The sequence below is a fragment of the Pteronotus mesoamericanus genome, unplaced genomic scaffold (assembly GCF_021234165.1).
Source record: "Pteronotus mesoamericanus isolate MK-2021 breed Mesoamerican mustached bat unplaced genomic scaffold, CSHL_Meso_final contig_116, whole genome shotgun sequence".
Lineage (NCBI taxonomy): Eukaryota > Metazoa > Chordata > Mammalia > Chiroptera > Mormoopidae > Pteronotus > Pteronotus mesoamericanus.
In genome coordinates, this window is record NW_026555027.1 from 3,140,294 (window position 1) to 3,153,098 (window position 12,805).

The window sequence follows — 12,805 nt, forward strand, 5'->3', positions numbered from 1 at the left end:
CCCGGGAAAGTGTCTCCACCAGGAGGTGGCCGGCTAAGGCCTTCTCCTTCCTGACTTCTGGCTGTTTTCTAAGCGTTGGCGTTCGTGCCCCTTGCCCTGGTTTTTAAAACAGTAGGTCAGCCTTAGGAAGGGGCGCCGAACACGGTTCGAGCTACCCGCTCAGGCACAGTGGGACGCGTTCGGGGCGAACGCACACTTGTTCCTGCCACTGCGCTGCTGCCGCTCCTGGTAACTGCGCTGCCCACCCAAGGGGCACATGGGGGCCCTCGCCCGCACCCCACCCGCCCTGCGGGCAGTGACTCTGTCCTGGGAGCCTCATCCGCGGTCCTACCCCAGCACAGCTGTGGCTCCCTCTCGCTCCTTCCTTCTTACTGCTCCAGCTGCCTGGAGATTTGCTGGATTAAAACACTGAGGTGCTTACGGCTCTACTCACTAGGTAGAGGGAAACATGCCGGACGATTTTTCTGTTCCTTCTCAGTGACCTCTCATTTCTCTGCCTCTGAAATCCCTATCCATCCATCCATCCGTCCATCCGTCCATCCGTCCATCCACCCATCCATCCATCCATCCATCCGTCCATCCGTCCATCCACCCATCCATCCATGTGGAATGCCCACTGTGAGCCCCAGGTTACCAGGAGTCCTGCCTCCACTTGACTTATGTTCTAACGGGGAAGACGAACAAGGCAACAGTTACGCTAAAAGGATAACACGTAGTGTGGTGGGGAAATACGGGGCACAGTGGGAGGGTCCGGATGGGTAGCGGGGAATGATTCCCAAGAGGAGAGACATTCATGATGAAGCTTGTAGGAGAAACACCAACAGGTCAGTTAATTATTTCAGCAGTTTTTACTGAGCCCTGCAGCCTGGGCGCGGTGGTCGCTGCCACCGGCTCAGGCAGGGTAAGCAGGGCGGACCTGGGCTCGCTCTTGGGGGTCCATCCCGCCAAGGCGTCAGCCCGGGCTGCGCCGGGGCAGCGGGGCCATGTCCAGGCAGAGGAGCCCCGGGCAATGGTCCACAGGGAAGGAAGGCCCTGGTGAGTTAGAAACCCCGAAAATTACACGTAACCAGACTGCACCCCTCAGCCCGTGGGAGGCCCTTCAAAGAGGACGCGCGGTTAGAGTGTAGCAACTGCTGGGCTCTCATTTGCTGTGCTGAATGCTCATTGAATCCCTCGCCAGAATCTTGAAAGAAAAAGAAACGCCACGTGTAGTCACCCCATCTCAATCACTTGGAAATCGTTCCCTGTTCCAGCAACAGTGCCATGACTAAAATGGCCTCCCTGGGCAGCGGCGGGGGGCACGGAAGAGCAGGTCTGTGAGGACAAGAGCCGCGCCCCGCCGGCCCAGTCCCTTGCGTGAGTCACAGGGGCGAGAATTTCAGAGGCAGGGGGAGGCTTGCCAAGAAGAGCGGCCGACTTGAAAAAATTTCCCTACATGTCCGACGTCAGGATCAGGAGACCAGACAATTGGGCAAGAAAGAATGAATATCTTATCTATAGTCTGAACTTCTTCCCAAACCACCTTACGGTAAATTACTTACGTGCAGTTTCTATCCCAATCGCTGAGCTGGAGATGAGCGGCACTTGGCAGGCACGGCGTGCAGTGCGGCGAGTCTCGCGCGGTTCTGCCAGTGCCGCGGAGAATGGCGGAGCCCTGCTGCTGGCTCGCTTTTGGTCATAACGTGTCCATGTAGGGTAGTGCTTTGCCATTGAATATTGGCTAAAGTCTATGTACTTTGTAGCGAGCCCTGTACATTTCCCCTAAGATTGGAGCTCCCTGAAGACCCAAGCCTCCTGCCGGCACTCGTTCAGAGTGTTCTGGAAAGGCGAAGTCCTATGGGCTTGCTGAGTGGAATCAACGTCTATGACTGGGGATCAATATGCTGCTCTCAGTTCACCACCCTCCACGGTGACAGAGCTACATGTCCAGGGGCTGGGCTCCTCTCGGACGGCCCTATGCTACTCACCATCGCATCAGAAATGCATTCTATCAAAATCTGTTTAAGGGGCGTGTGCCGTCTCCTGCAAAGGGTGTGTCCTGCCTGATCCCGCCCGGCTGGTGTTTGTCACTCGGCACGTTACGGAGCCCCGTCCCAAACAGGGCCCGGACAGCACGCGAGCTCTGGGCGTGCTGCTCGTGACGGGGCCTCGCGTCCGTCCGCCAGGTGACACCGTGCCCGTGACACCGCTGGCTCTGGGGTTGCAGCCGAGGCTGCCACACGTGCCTGCCACAGAACAGCTTCCCAGACGTTGTCTGGAGCGCGTGGCAACGTGTCCTGCTGTGCTGTGACTTCTCCTCGGGTCTGCTGGCTTCCCCGGCAGTGGCCCGACCACCCACGCCTCCCTAGGTGGGCGAGGGGGCCGCTGGGAGTTGCGTTTCACTGACTGCACACCTCAGCCTTACCCAGGGTCATTGGCAAAACAGGATCCCAGCCCGCAACTTCCCAAGTCACCTCTGGTCATCACTGGGCTCCTGGCCATTCGAAGGGATGATAAACGACCTTCCCCCCACTGCCCCACCCCCCACAGGCGGGCAATTGGTGAACCGGATCAACAGGCAGATTCGGCTGACCTGACCCGAGTGTGGCCCTTCCAATGTGTTTGAACCTCATGCACACACGGCTTTAACATACGCAAACGCTCTCGGGAACCGGCGTGGCAAGGCTCCCCATCAGAGGAGGAGCGAGGAGTGTGGGAGTGGTTCATGGTGACCTTGACCGCATGGAGGCCGATGCTGGAGGGCAGCGAGGACGTGCCGGGTCGGGCGGGCCTGGGGGGACCCCCACGCGCAGCAGGAGTCCCCGGCCGAGGGCGGCCCGAGATCCAGACACTCGCGGGCAGACTTGTGGATCGTAACTGGCCTGTCATTCAGCGGCTTCCACGGGCACCTTCTAACAGAAAAGATGGCTTCCCCCACGAGCCATCACAGACACCATTGGTCGGAGGGTTTTCGTCTGTCACCTGCGCAGACAGGAGACATACGTCCCTTTACTACGGGATGTGCTGTCGGTGAGGTTGACCCTCCGTGAGCCAGAGCGAAGACGTAGGAGTCTCTGAACTTGAACCGATGAAGGAACATGCCCTGAGACTGGGGAATTCAAAGGGTTCACAGACCGATCGATTGGGAAGAAAGGACAACCAGGTAACTTTTCCATAAAGAGCATATTGTGTTGATTTATTATAGAATGCAGTTAAAAAAAATATTCTGAGGTTAGCCTCTCCAGTTTAAAAGCACTTAACTAGGAACACTTGAACAGCTACGCAATGGTCTCCCCCGCACCTGCCCTGCCCCCCACCAAGTACTGTAAACAGGGTTTTGAGAACATTCAATTTCTTGATGTGAACAATCGAATTTACTCGCGTCTTAAAGAGAACCATCCAAACTTCCAAAGCATGCATTGTTACTTGGCATTAGGTATTTCAAAATGACAAACTTTGTTATGGTATTTTATTTTAAGGCCAAAATATAATACCTATTTACCAGACGTATACGTTACAACTAGAAAAAAATTACAGACGTCAACGAGAGTAACAACCCCATCAGGAGGGAACGGGAAAGGCACTGTGACCCTCATGCCACCGCACGCCCCTGTCCCCACCGCGTGCTTCGAATCCAAGTGCCGTCCAACCTTTCGATGGTGTTTTCGACAACGTTCAGTCACAGGTAGGTTACTGCGTCTCACACTATTCTTCCACTGCCCTAATTTTTTTCAACCAAGTGCACAACAGGTAGGAATATACGCGATCAGCTTTATTTACAAGTTTATCTCGCTGTTTTGGTGGGGTAGAAAGAATAGGGTATCCTAACCAACGATGCCCAGGAAAGGCTTTTGGCCAGGACTCATTATGAACCACATTGTGAAAGGAACAGGTGAGATCGAGTCCAACCCCGGACGCCTAAGCTGAAATTTCTCACCCACTAAAAGTTGGCAGTGAAATTCTCTTGCATAAGCGAAACCCAGCCTGGGGTTTCAGACGGACCCCTTAGAAAGAGCACAGGCGCTGCGACGCCCGGACAGGGCGCGGAGGGGCGCGTTCCAGGCAGAATTCCACGTGTGCTGTTGTAAGGGGTCGTGACTCGGGAACGGTGCTAGTTTCCAAACACTCTCCTATCTTCCCAAAACATGCAGAACGACGAGGACGTAACTCGATATACGAACAAGGGTTAGTGTCGGAAATCAGTAACGCACATGCACGAACACCAGGACACGGGGGAGAAAAAACCAAACGCTACGGTTTCCACGCTGGCTGGGGTCTCGCCGCCTTCCTGCCTCAGACACGCCGTGGTCGTGGGCGCCTCTCGCGCCGGGAGGGGGCAGCCCCGCAGGACTGCGTGGGCGTGGGCCCCGGGCCCACGCATCAGCCTGCCCTCGGCCCAAGCAGCACCCAGCAGGAAAGAACAAGCACAGAACACTACGGTTACCGGGTTTTCTCGAGACGCGCCCTAATGTCCCCGCGCGATCACCCCAAACTCAGTGACGGGCCCGGGACACCCAGGGCCGCGGACATTGGTGCGCAGGGTCAGAACCGGGAGGCGAAGCCTTGATCCTCTTCGGAGCAACACGAACTGGAATCCCCGCCACCGCGATCATGGCCGCCACCTCCAAAGCCGTGACCAGCCACTCTCACAGCCAAAGGTTCCTCCCCGTGCGTACAACTCGGGATGCTCCGCCCGGGAGCCCGCTCAGCTTAGGTGGAGGGGCGTGTACTCCGGCCTCCTGGTCTGGATGATCTTGGGCTTGGGTCTCTTCGTTCTTTCCGCCTCGTCCTCCTCCTCGTCCTCCTGGTCGCTCTCGCACACGTGGACGACCACGCTCGGGGTGGTGTCTGTCGCCGCGTGCAGCTCGTACTTCTCCCCTGGGGAAAGAGATTCGCTGCAGGGTGACTCGGGTGAGCGCGCCGCCCGGCGAGGGCCCGCGGGGAGGCACCGGGGTCCGCGCAGCGGCTTCTGAGCGCGGGTATGGGGACCCGGGACCCGGCCGCCGGACACACCCAGGGCTGCCGGTCTTCGGTGGAAGGAGCGGCAGCAGGGCCTCCTCCTACCCTGCTCTCGGTGCCCTCTGCACCCGGGAGGTGCGTTTGTCATCCAAAAGGGGGTGCATTTCTGGGTCGCACTGGGGAGCCCGGGATGTCGCTGTCACTGTGTTTGGGAAGGGCCCCAGCTCTGCCCGGGCAGAGGGCGGCGGGCGGTCAGAGGGACCCGCGGCACCGTGGCCGGGAAGCTCTTTACCGTCCCTACGGGCCTCCTGTCAGTCACAACCCAGGAAGTGGCGGCACAGGACCCGCCGGCAAAACCTCCGCCACCTCGGAGACCACAACATGCAGCCAGAATAGGAGCCACGTTATTCACCCCCACTGTTACGTAAACTGCTTTTATGGTGCCTTTGCTCTAAAAAAAGCTTCTCAAGTGAGCCTTGTGCAGGGCAGCGGCGGATCCCAAGGCGTGGGGTTCCTGGCAGTGTTTCTCGCTCTGGAGCCGCCTGACCCGCCGCCCTGGGCCCTGCTGGTCACCTTGGCCGGAGCGGCCAGGAGGAGCACGCGCGTCCTCAGACTGGCCACATCCACCGTGACCTTCACGCCACCCACGGCTGGCAGGAGGCATGTGAGCCTTGCTTTCCGCCACAGAGGAAATTCCTGTCTGGGCCGTGTTTCAGAAATGTGACCATTTCAATAGGACATGCTGATGGCCCAAGAAATGAACACCCTCAACCCAGAGGGGCATCAGGTGGCTGATCAGGAGGAGATGCGTGGGGGTGGGCGGCCGGGCTCAGTGCTGAGCCCACCTGCTGCCGGACTGGGCAGGACGGGGCTCAAGCCTCTTTATCCCAAGGCCCCCTCACACCTGTGTCCTCACACAAAGCCTCCATCCGACAGGACAGGGCTGCAACCGCTTCCTCGTTTCTAAAACGCACGAGTGGAGCACTGCCCCTGCGCCAGGCCCGGCCGGAACGGCTTCCTGCAGGGTGGGCGCAGGGCCGCTCCCGTCCCCCCAGGATAGGGCCCGTTTCCTGGAGGCGGCCCTGCGGGGGCAGGGCCGGGCGCCTTCTGCACTCTGACCCACAGCTCTGCCTCCGACCCTGAGGAGGGCCGGCGAGAACCGCAGCGGGGACAGAACGCCCCTCGCGGAAAACTCCCAAGGGCAGGGGCTCTGTTTTCCTTTTCCAAAGTTCAACGGCTCATCCCCACCCGCAGCGACAGGACCTGGGGTCTCCGGCCACCCACACGGGCTGCGCCCAGTGGGTGAGGGGGTGGAGTCTCGTGTGCAGGCCGGGAGGGGTCGTGGGGGTGCGGGTCCCCAAGAGCAACCGCAGTCCCTGCCACACTCCTCCCTAGGGACTGAGGCCAGGGGCGGGCGCACACGCCCCAGCATGAGTTACACAGGGAAAGAAGCCGTGGACGGAGAACGTCCACGCTTGCAGCAACCGCACGGGGCTGAAAGGGCGGGGGAGGGGCGCCACGTGGCCCCGGTGCGGGCGGGCACCTGTGTCGGGGGCCTTCCGCACCATCCCTCATCTCCCCGCCGCCCCCCGGCCCGGGAGCCCCGCTTACCTGGCCCTAGCTTGGAGATGGCATATAAGAGGTCATAATTTATGACGGGGGTAGCGTCTTCCACTTGTTTCCAACCAACGGGAGGAGAGGCGGGAGGAGAGATCAGAAACTGCTTGTCCGGGTTTGGCGGGGCCAGGTGCGAGCTCCCTATGTGCAGAGTCTGGGGAGAGAGAGGACAGGCGATGCAGACGCGGCGCGAAGGACGGGCCGGGCCGGGCGGCGGGCCGGGGGTCGGTGGGATGGCCGGAAGGGCGTTCGGCCCCGGCCGGAGTGGCCGTGCTGGGCGGGCCGCCCCCCGTCACCGCCCGGCTCAGGGACTTGCAGGCGATCGCACTGGGCCAAGAGAGAGGGACATGGACAGGCGTGGCTTTTGCATAAATGGAGAAACAAAGCCACTGGCATCCAGGTTGGAGCGAATCTGGAAGTCCTTCCCCTCCCGCTCCTCACACCAGAGGCCTAGTGGAAGCTCCAGAGCCCAGGTGACAGGGGACAAAGCAGGGACTGCACAGCGGCCAACGGCAGCCTCGAAACTCCCTTTCTCCAGGGCTCTGAATCCGATGCCCAAAGAGCGGAAGGAAAAAACATCCCTCTTCCAGGAGACAGAAAAATAACAACAGGGAAAAGTAGCCTAGGATCCCAGTGTGAGCATAGAGGCTCTACTAGTGAGTAGAGGGCCGTCCAGAAAGAGCTCCTCAGTGGGTGGGGGTGGGGAGGACTGGGCAGGAAGGAAAAGGGCGCATTGACATGAACAACAGGGTGGTGCTTGTGGGGGCGGGGAGTACAAGGGGGTAAATGGTAGTAAGATTTTTTTTTAATATTCCCAGTTTGGCGCCCCCCTCCGCCCGCAATTTCCACAATGCATTTACTTGAATAATCAGAAACAGTCATGCAGGGACTACACAGTTACTACACGAAAGCAGCCAAATGCAGAGAGAAGCATATTCATAGCTAAGCATCCCAAGTCAAAACCTGTACCACAAACACCACTAGGGGGCGGGGCGGGGCGGGGCGTCCCAGCGCTGAAATCCCGCTTGTGGGCCTTTCCTGCGGCCTAGAAGCTTCCCTAGGGGGCTGCTCCCATGTGGGCGTGGGGAACAGGGCCCCAGGGGGCTCACTTTAACCAGGGAGCAGCCCTTCCGAAGCTCCTTCCCTTCCCCCACCAACCCGTCACATCGTCACGTGGGACTTTGAGCAGGAGAAAAAAGCCGACCCAGCTCACGGCACTGCTGCCTGGGCTGAGGCTGCGCTGCGCCCCACAGGGTGAGCGGGCTCCGCCTGCAGCCTCGGGCAAGTTCCTGGAGGCCAACCGCCCTGGGCTTGGGGCCCGAGAGCCCCCATCCCCCGCGTGCTGCGCCTTCCCCGTATGCCACCCAAGAAGGCTAGAAGTCACTTTCAAATACACCCTGATGCTTCCTGAAAATAGGTGGGGCAGGGAAAACTAGAGCGTGAATTCTGCCTTTCTCGGGAGGAACGCTTGCAGCGTGACCACTGTGTAATGTTATGACTGTATAAGCTCCTCCATAAACAAAGGGGAGAAGCAAGCAAAGCAAGCAGCTCCGCGCACCTGAGCAAAGTACAGTTTCATCTCCTTGCCCAGAAACTCGGTCTTGTGCAGCCGCAGTCTGGCGTCCGCTGCGGATAACGGGTTGCTGAAGTTTATTCGGACTCGTTTGAAGCTCTTAAAATACTGAAAGGTGATGTCCTTGTCGTAGGTCCTAAAGAGGGATTCGAATTTGGCCTGGAAAACAAAAACAAAAGGAGATAAAATTTACCTGCGTGCGACCCTTGACTAGGTGTGTCCGTGACGGTTCTGACCGAGGCAGCGGGTCATTGGTCACTTCCAGAACAGCTCACTTGGTGGGGAAGACAGCCCGAGCCTCTGCCCTCTCAGGAGACCCTGCGTCCCGCCCCTGTAGTACGAACACAGATGACTTCCTAAGAAAGGACGGGGCCGACTGAACTCACTCGGCAGCTTACATGCTTCTGTGATCACAGAAACGTGCTTTTTAAAGGAGAATGAGCGTCTGCACAGTGGGCTCTGGTCGCCGGCGGTGCCTGCGGCCTGACAGCGCCTGAGTGCGGTGGCCCCCGCGCCCAGGGAGCTGCACCGGCACCACGCACCTCCGGACCTCGCTCCCTGTCCAGCAGGCATGTCTTTGGGGATTAAAAGCTGTGCAGCTGATTTGAGAAAACCACTGACTTGGAAAACAATGAAGTTATTAATAAGAAGCCTTGCACTTTTTTAGCATGAAGGATGGAGGTTAAAAAAACCTGGCTATTGTTTTCTCACTCGGCCTGTTGCTTTCTAGCTCTCCGATACAATGCCGGTCTAGGAGGCACCGCACTGCAAGTGCGCCCATTCCTGCACGCTGGCTTTGACATACGTGCACGCTGGCTTTAACATAGCGTGACCTGGCTAGTGACAATTCGGAATGCAGCACAAGCTCTCAGCACCGAGATGCCGAGGTCTGGATTCAGGAGAGAGCTCATCAGCCGCTGGGCGGGCTCCGAGGAGGGCCCCCCGGGCCGGAGGTGTCTGTGGGGAGCACAGAAGTGGGCACTGGGCGCCCGCTGCAGTCTCTCGGGATCCCAGCCGGACAGGGCGTCGATGGACAGATGGCGGGAGCCGGGAGGACAACGCACGGCCTGTCGGTGGGGGCCGTCCGGCTGAGGAGGGCGTGGGGCAGCGCGCCCAGCACACAGGGGAGTGGGCAGGGAGGCCCGGGCCCCAAAGCTCCGGGAGCCCCGCAGGAAGTCCCTGCGGTGTCCCAGGGTGTCTGCGCAGGGGAGGGAGGCTTCCAACAGAGAGAGAGGAGCGTCTTCCGGGACGCTGGGTGCTGTGAAGCGGAGGGACGGGCCTCCGGGGACGCGTCCGCGCCGTCTGGCAGGGCTGCGAGCAGGTGCGGTGTGACCGCCACCGGGTGACTCACCAAGCAGGTTGTTAAGGGGGGACGCTCACAAACTTTCGCTCTTTGAATTCCCTGGCTTCTCTTTAGTTTATGGCAACGTCTGTGACGCCCCTGTGAGGCCTCTGCAGAGGCAAAGGAGGAGGGCGGCGGCAGAGCACACACTAAGGCCGGTGCCGGCCGCCCGGAGCTCGGGCAGGTTCCTGGCACAGGTGCCCACATAACTTTGGCATCTCGCATGACCTCATCAGCAGGCACTGCGACCAACTGTGCAGTTTTGAAGTTATGATTCATAATTTAGGAGGGATGACTTTGATGGATATTTTTAGAGCACAAGTCAGGGCTCGGGACGAGAATGCGAGCGAATGTGCGTCGGCTTTTACACCCATGTCACTGCCACACAGTTCTCCTCCAGAACACTCACTCGTCCCTGTCACTGGTGCCTGGCCGCCGTAGCTGTCGGATGGCATTTCTGCTTTGCTAAATTAGCAATGTTCCTCACTTAAGGTTACTATTAAATACATGGTGTACTTTTAAACATAGAATATGCTCTAGTATCTAGTTCAAAATCTACAGCCTGGGCTAGCAGGGATAGTATTTATAATTATGAGGTTAAACTTGATTTAGAAAAAAGAAACCTTCACACATCCGATGGGGCGTTGAGTATGAAGCACCTCACATGAACACCCCCCGCCCCGCCCCTGGCAATGGAGCGTTCAGAATTCATTCACATACAACACTGGGAAAGACCCAGCTCGCCGGGCTGGTGCTGATGAAAACCTTCCATCCTAATCAAATGAAGAAGAAGATTATAGCAATGAAAGTGACTAATTATATTAATCACCAACACTGAGAGCTGCTTCCCAGGAGGTACGCGTACCCCACACTTAAGTTATTTATCCAGTTTTATTATTTGCTGTGGCTGCGTTTTTCTCTTAGCTGAGAAATCCGGAATTCCTGCACACACGCAAATACCTTTACTTCACTCACTTCCTCAGATAAAATCCAGTCACTCTGAACGCTCGGTGCCAGAGTGAACGTCCCGTCCGCTGGCGCCTCCTCCTGCAGCGCCCGCCCGGGCGGACAGAGCGCGGAGCCTGCCTCGCCGGCCAAGGGATCCGGAGGGTTTCACACCCTGAGAACTTTATTAAAATCCCTCATAGTTAATCCCGCCGGAGACAGCTTTTGATTTTTAAGGCTCAGAGTATTTTGGATTACTTCAAAAACCCCCAACCCCCAAGAGATCCACATGCCGTCCTCGCTGCCCCACCCCCTCCGCCAATGTTTCAGTCAATAGTCCCAATTAACCTAATGCTTTGAAAACTCTCACCAATCACATTATATAAGACGCCTTACCCTCGTTTCACTTTCGCTGAAGACATCACTGTTGGCCACACAGGCAACCAAGGAGCTAAAACTGTAGTTAAAATTTCTAAAATGCATCTTGCTTGCTACCAGGGAGCGGGCTAGAGACCCACGCGCTCAAGCGCGAGAGCGAGGCTGCTTTCCCGGCGGGCGAGCGGGCGGGCGGCTGGGGGTTCTCCGCGGAGCCGGGGCTTATAAGGCGCCGCGGCCGCCCAGCCCCCTCAGGGACAAGCGCCGCTTCCAGCGCATCCTGTTTGGACAGCGAATTCCTGAGTCAAGTCCTGCAAGCTCCAGCAGACAGGGACAGAGTGTGAGTTTCTGCTGGAAAGAGGTGACGTCAACACCTTAGTCATTTTCCCTATGCTAATTAGCGCTGCCCGGGCAGGATGGAAAAATCTGCGAGGTTCTCTGCAGCTGCCTCCCCGGCTCCTGCAACATAGTTTCCACTGGTAGTAATTCCACTCGGCACCCAGACCCCGCGCCCGCCCGCTCAGCGGGACGACCCTTCCTAAGACGGAAAATGTTACAACAGACACGGAGGAAGGGCTGCAGTAAACAGTCATTCGCCTCCGGGGCTCGGGGCTCGCAAGGTTTTGGGAAGCCAGGACGCCTGCCGGCCAGCGGTTTGATCCCTGTTATTTCCTGGGTAACAAAGTTTCATAGGGGGTAGTAGGGAAGACATCTGAAGTGTCTTGGTCAGTGCACTCGGTTTTAAAGAGAAAAGTGGAACTCGCTGTGAAATATGCCCCCCCCCCAATTGAACTTTATTGGGTGAACATCCTCAGGAGCATTTGCACTGCCCAGCGACAACCACGGAGGGAAGCTTGTGCAGTCACAGAATTTCCACTGGAAAACTTCATTATTGAAATTTGAGAACTAGGAATATGCAACACTTTGACCGTTTTGTAGCAGCTACTGAATTCAGAGAAAGCTACAATAACATTTTAGAGAATCTAGTGTCTGAAGTGGAGAAAAACACCCAGAGGTCCTGGGGCTGTGAGACTCACAGACCCTTTCCTTTTTCCAGGGAAGGGAGATAAAATGGAAGGAATGCGCAGGCGGCTGGGAAGCTAGGCCAGCTGGCCTTCTGCAGGTGGGAAGTCTAGTCCCTGAAGCACCTGCACTGCTGGACCTCCCAGGCCCTTGACTAGTTTAGATCCCCACCTCGGTCCCCACCTGGACCCTCCCTGCCCCGCCCCCTGCCCCGTGCGGGTACCCCCCCTCCCCGTTTCACCATCACCTAAAAGCGTTCTCCAGCCTAGAGGCACAGGGGCACCTTTCAAGCTTCCGAAAGTTATACCATTCACTTTTAAAGAGCCAGCCAATAATAAAAAGAATACATGCAGTGGAAAAAAACAACCCAGAACATTAATTCCCCTAAAAGAAGGAAAAGCGAAGTCTTGGATGAATGAGTGTTGCTTAATTTCAGTTGCCTACTGGAGTTACGTAAGAAACCAGCTATGATGTTTGCTTTGCTAAATCACCCAAAACTCCCCACCCGAAAAGAGCTCCGTGCGTATATCCTAAAACACGTAGGAACACCGTGAGCGGAACGGGGTGCATAGGGCACCCGGGGGCGACAGGCACAGCGGGCGGTGCTTGGGCGGGGACCGGGTGCTGGCGCTGCCGGGCCAAGTCTGCAGAGCCAGACGCAGCGTGTCCTGGGGGCACAGGAGACCCCGGTGGGGGGCGCTGCAGGGGGTGTGGGTGCGGGAGGTGTTGGCGAAGGGGAAAGGGGGAGGGTGGGCGCACCAAGCTGCACTGCGCCCTTGGGGGGCGGGGCCTCCTCTGGGCACCCCCCCAACCCCTTCCCCTCCCCCAGTCCACGGTGGTGGCAAACAGCCACCGGCGATCAGAGGAGGGAGAGGAGGCGAATTTCACTGACCCCTCTCGCAAAACATGCTGATATGAAGCTCCAGTTCAGGGGTGGGGCGAATGTGAACATTTCTGTTCGCCCGAGACAACAGTGCTGAGCTCGCCCAAAT

At 57.9% G+C, this 12,805-nt stretch overlaps 1 protein-coding gene across 2 annotated transcripts in view; it reads right to left on the reverse strand.

Annotated features, from left to right (window-relative positions):
- Positions 1 to 3,147: 3,147 nt before the first annotated feature.
- RCAN1 (regulator of calcineurin 1) overlaps positions 3,148 to 12,805 on the reverse strand; it is a 68,225-nt gene continuing 58,567 nt past the window's right edge. The window contains exons 1-4 of one of the 2 annotated variants that reach the window (XM_054578134.1): positions 10,812 to 11,096; positions 8,114 to 8,287; positions 6,550 to 6,709; positions 3,148 to 4,857 (exon numbers count right to left, since the gene is read on the reverse strand). In XM_054578134.1, coding sequence (XP_054434109.1) covers positions 4,685 to 4,857; positions 6,550 to 6,709; positions 8,114 to 8,287; positions 10,812 to 10,898 — 594 coding nt within the window. In that variant the 5' untranslated portion in view covers positions 10,899 to 11,096 and the 3' untranslated portion in view covers positions 3,148 to 4,684. Of the gene's footprint in view, positions 4,858 to 6,549; positions 6,710 to 8,113; positions 8,288 to 10,811; positions 11,097 to 12,805 lie in introns of those variants that run through there. The other variant, XM_054578126.1, reaches the window with a different exon arrangement.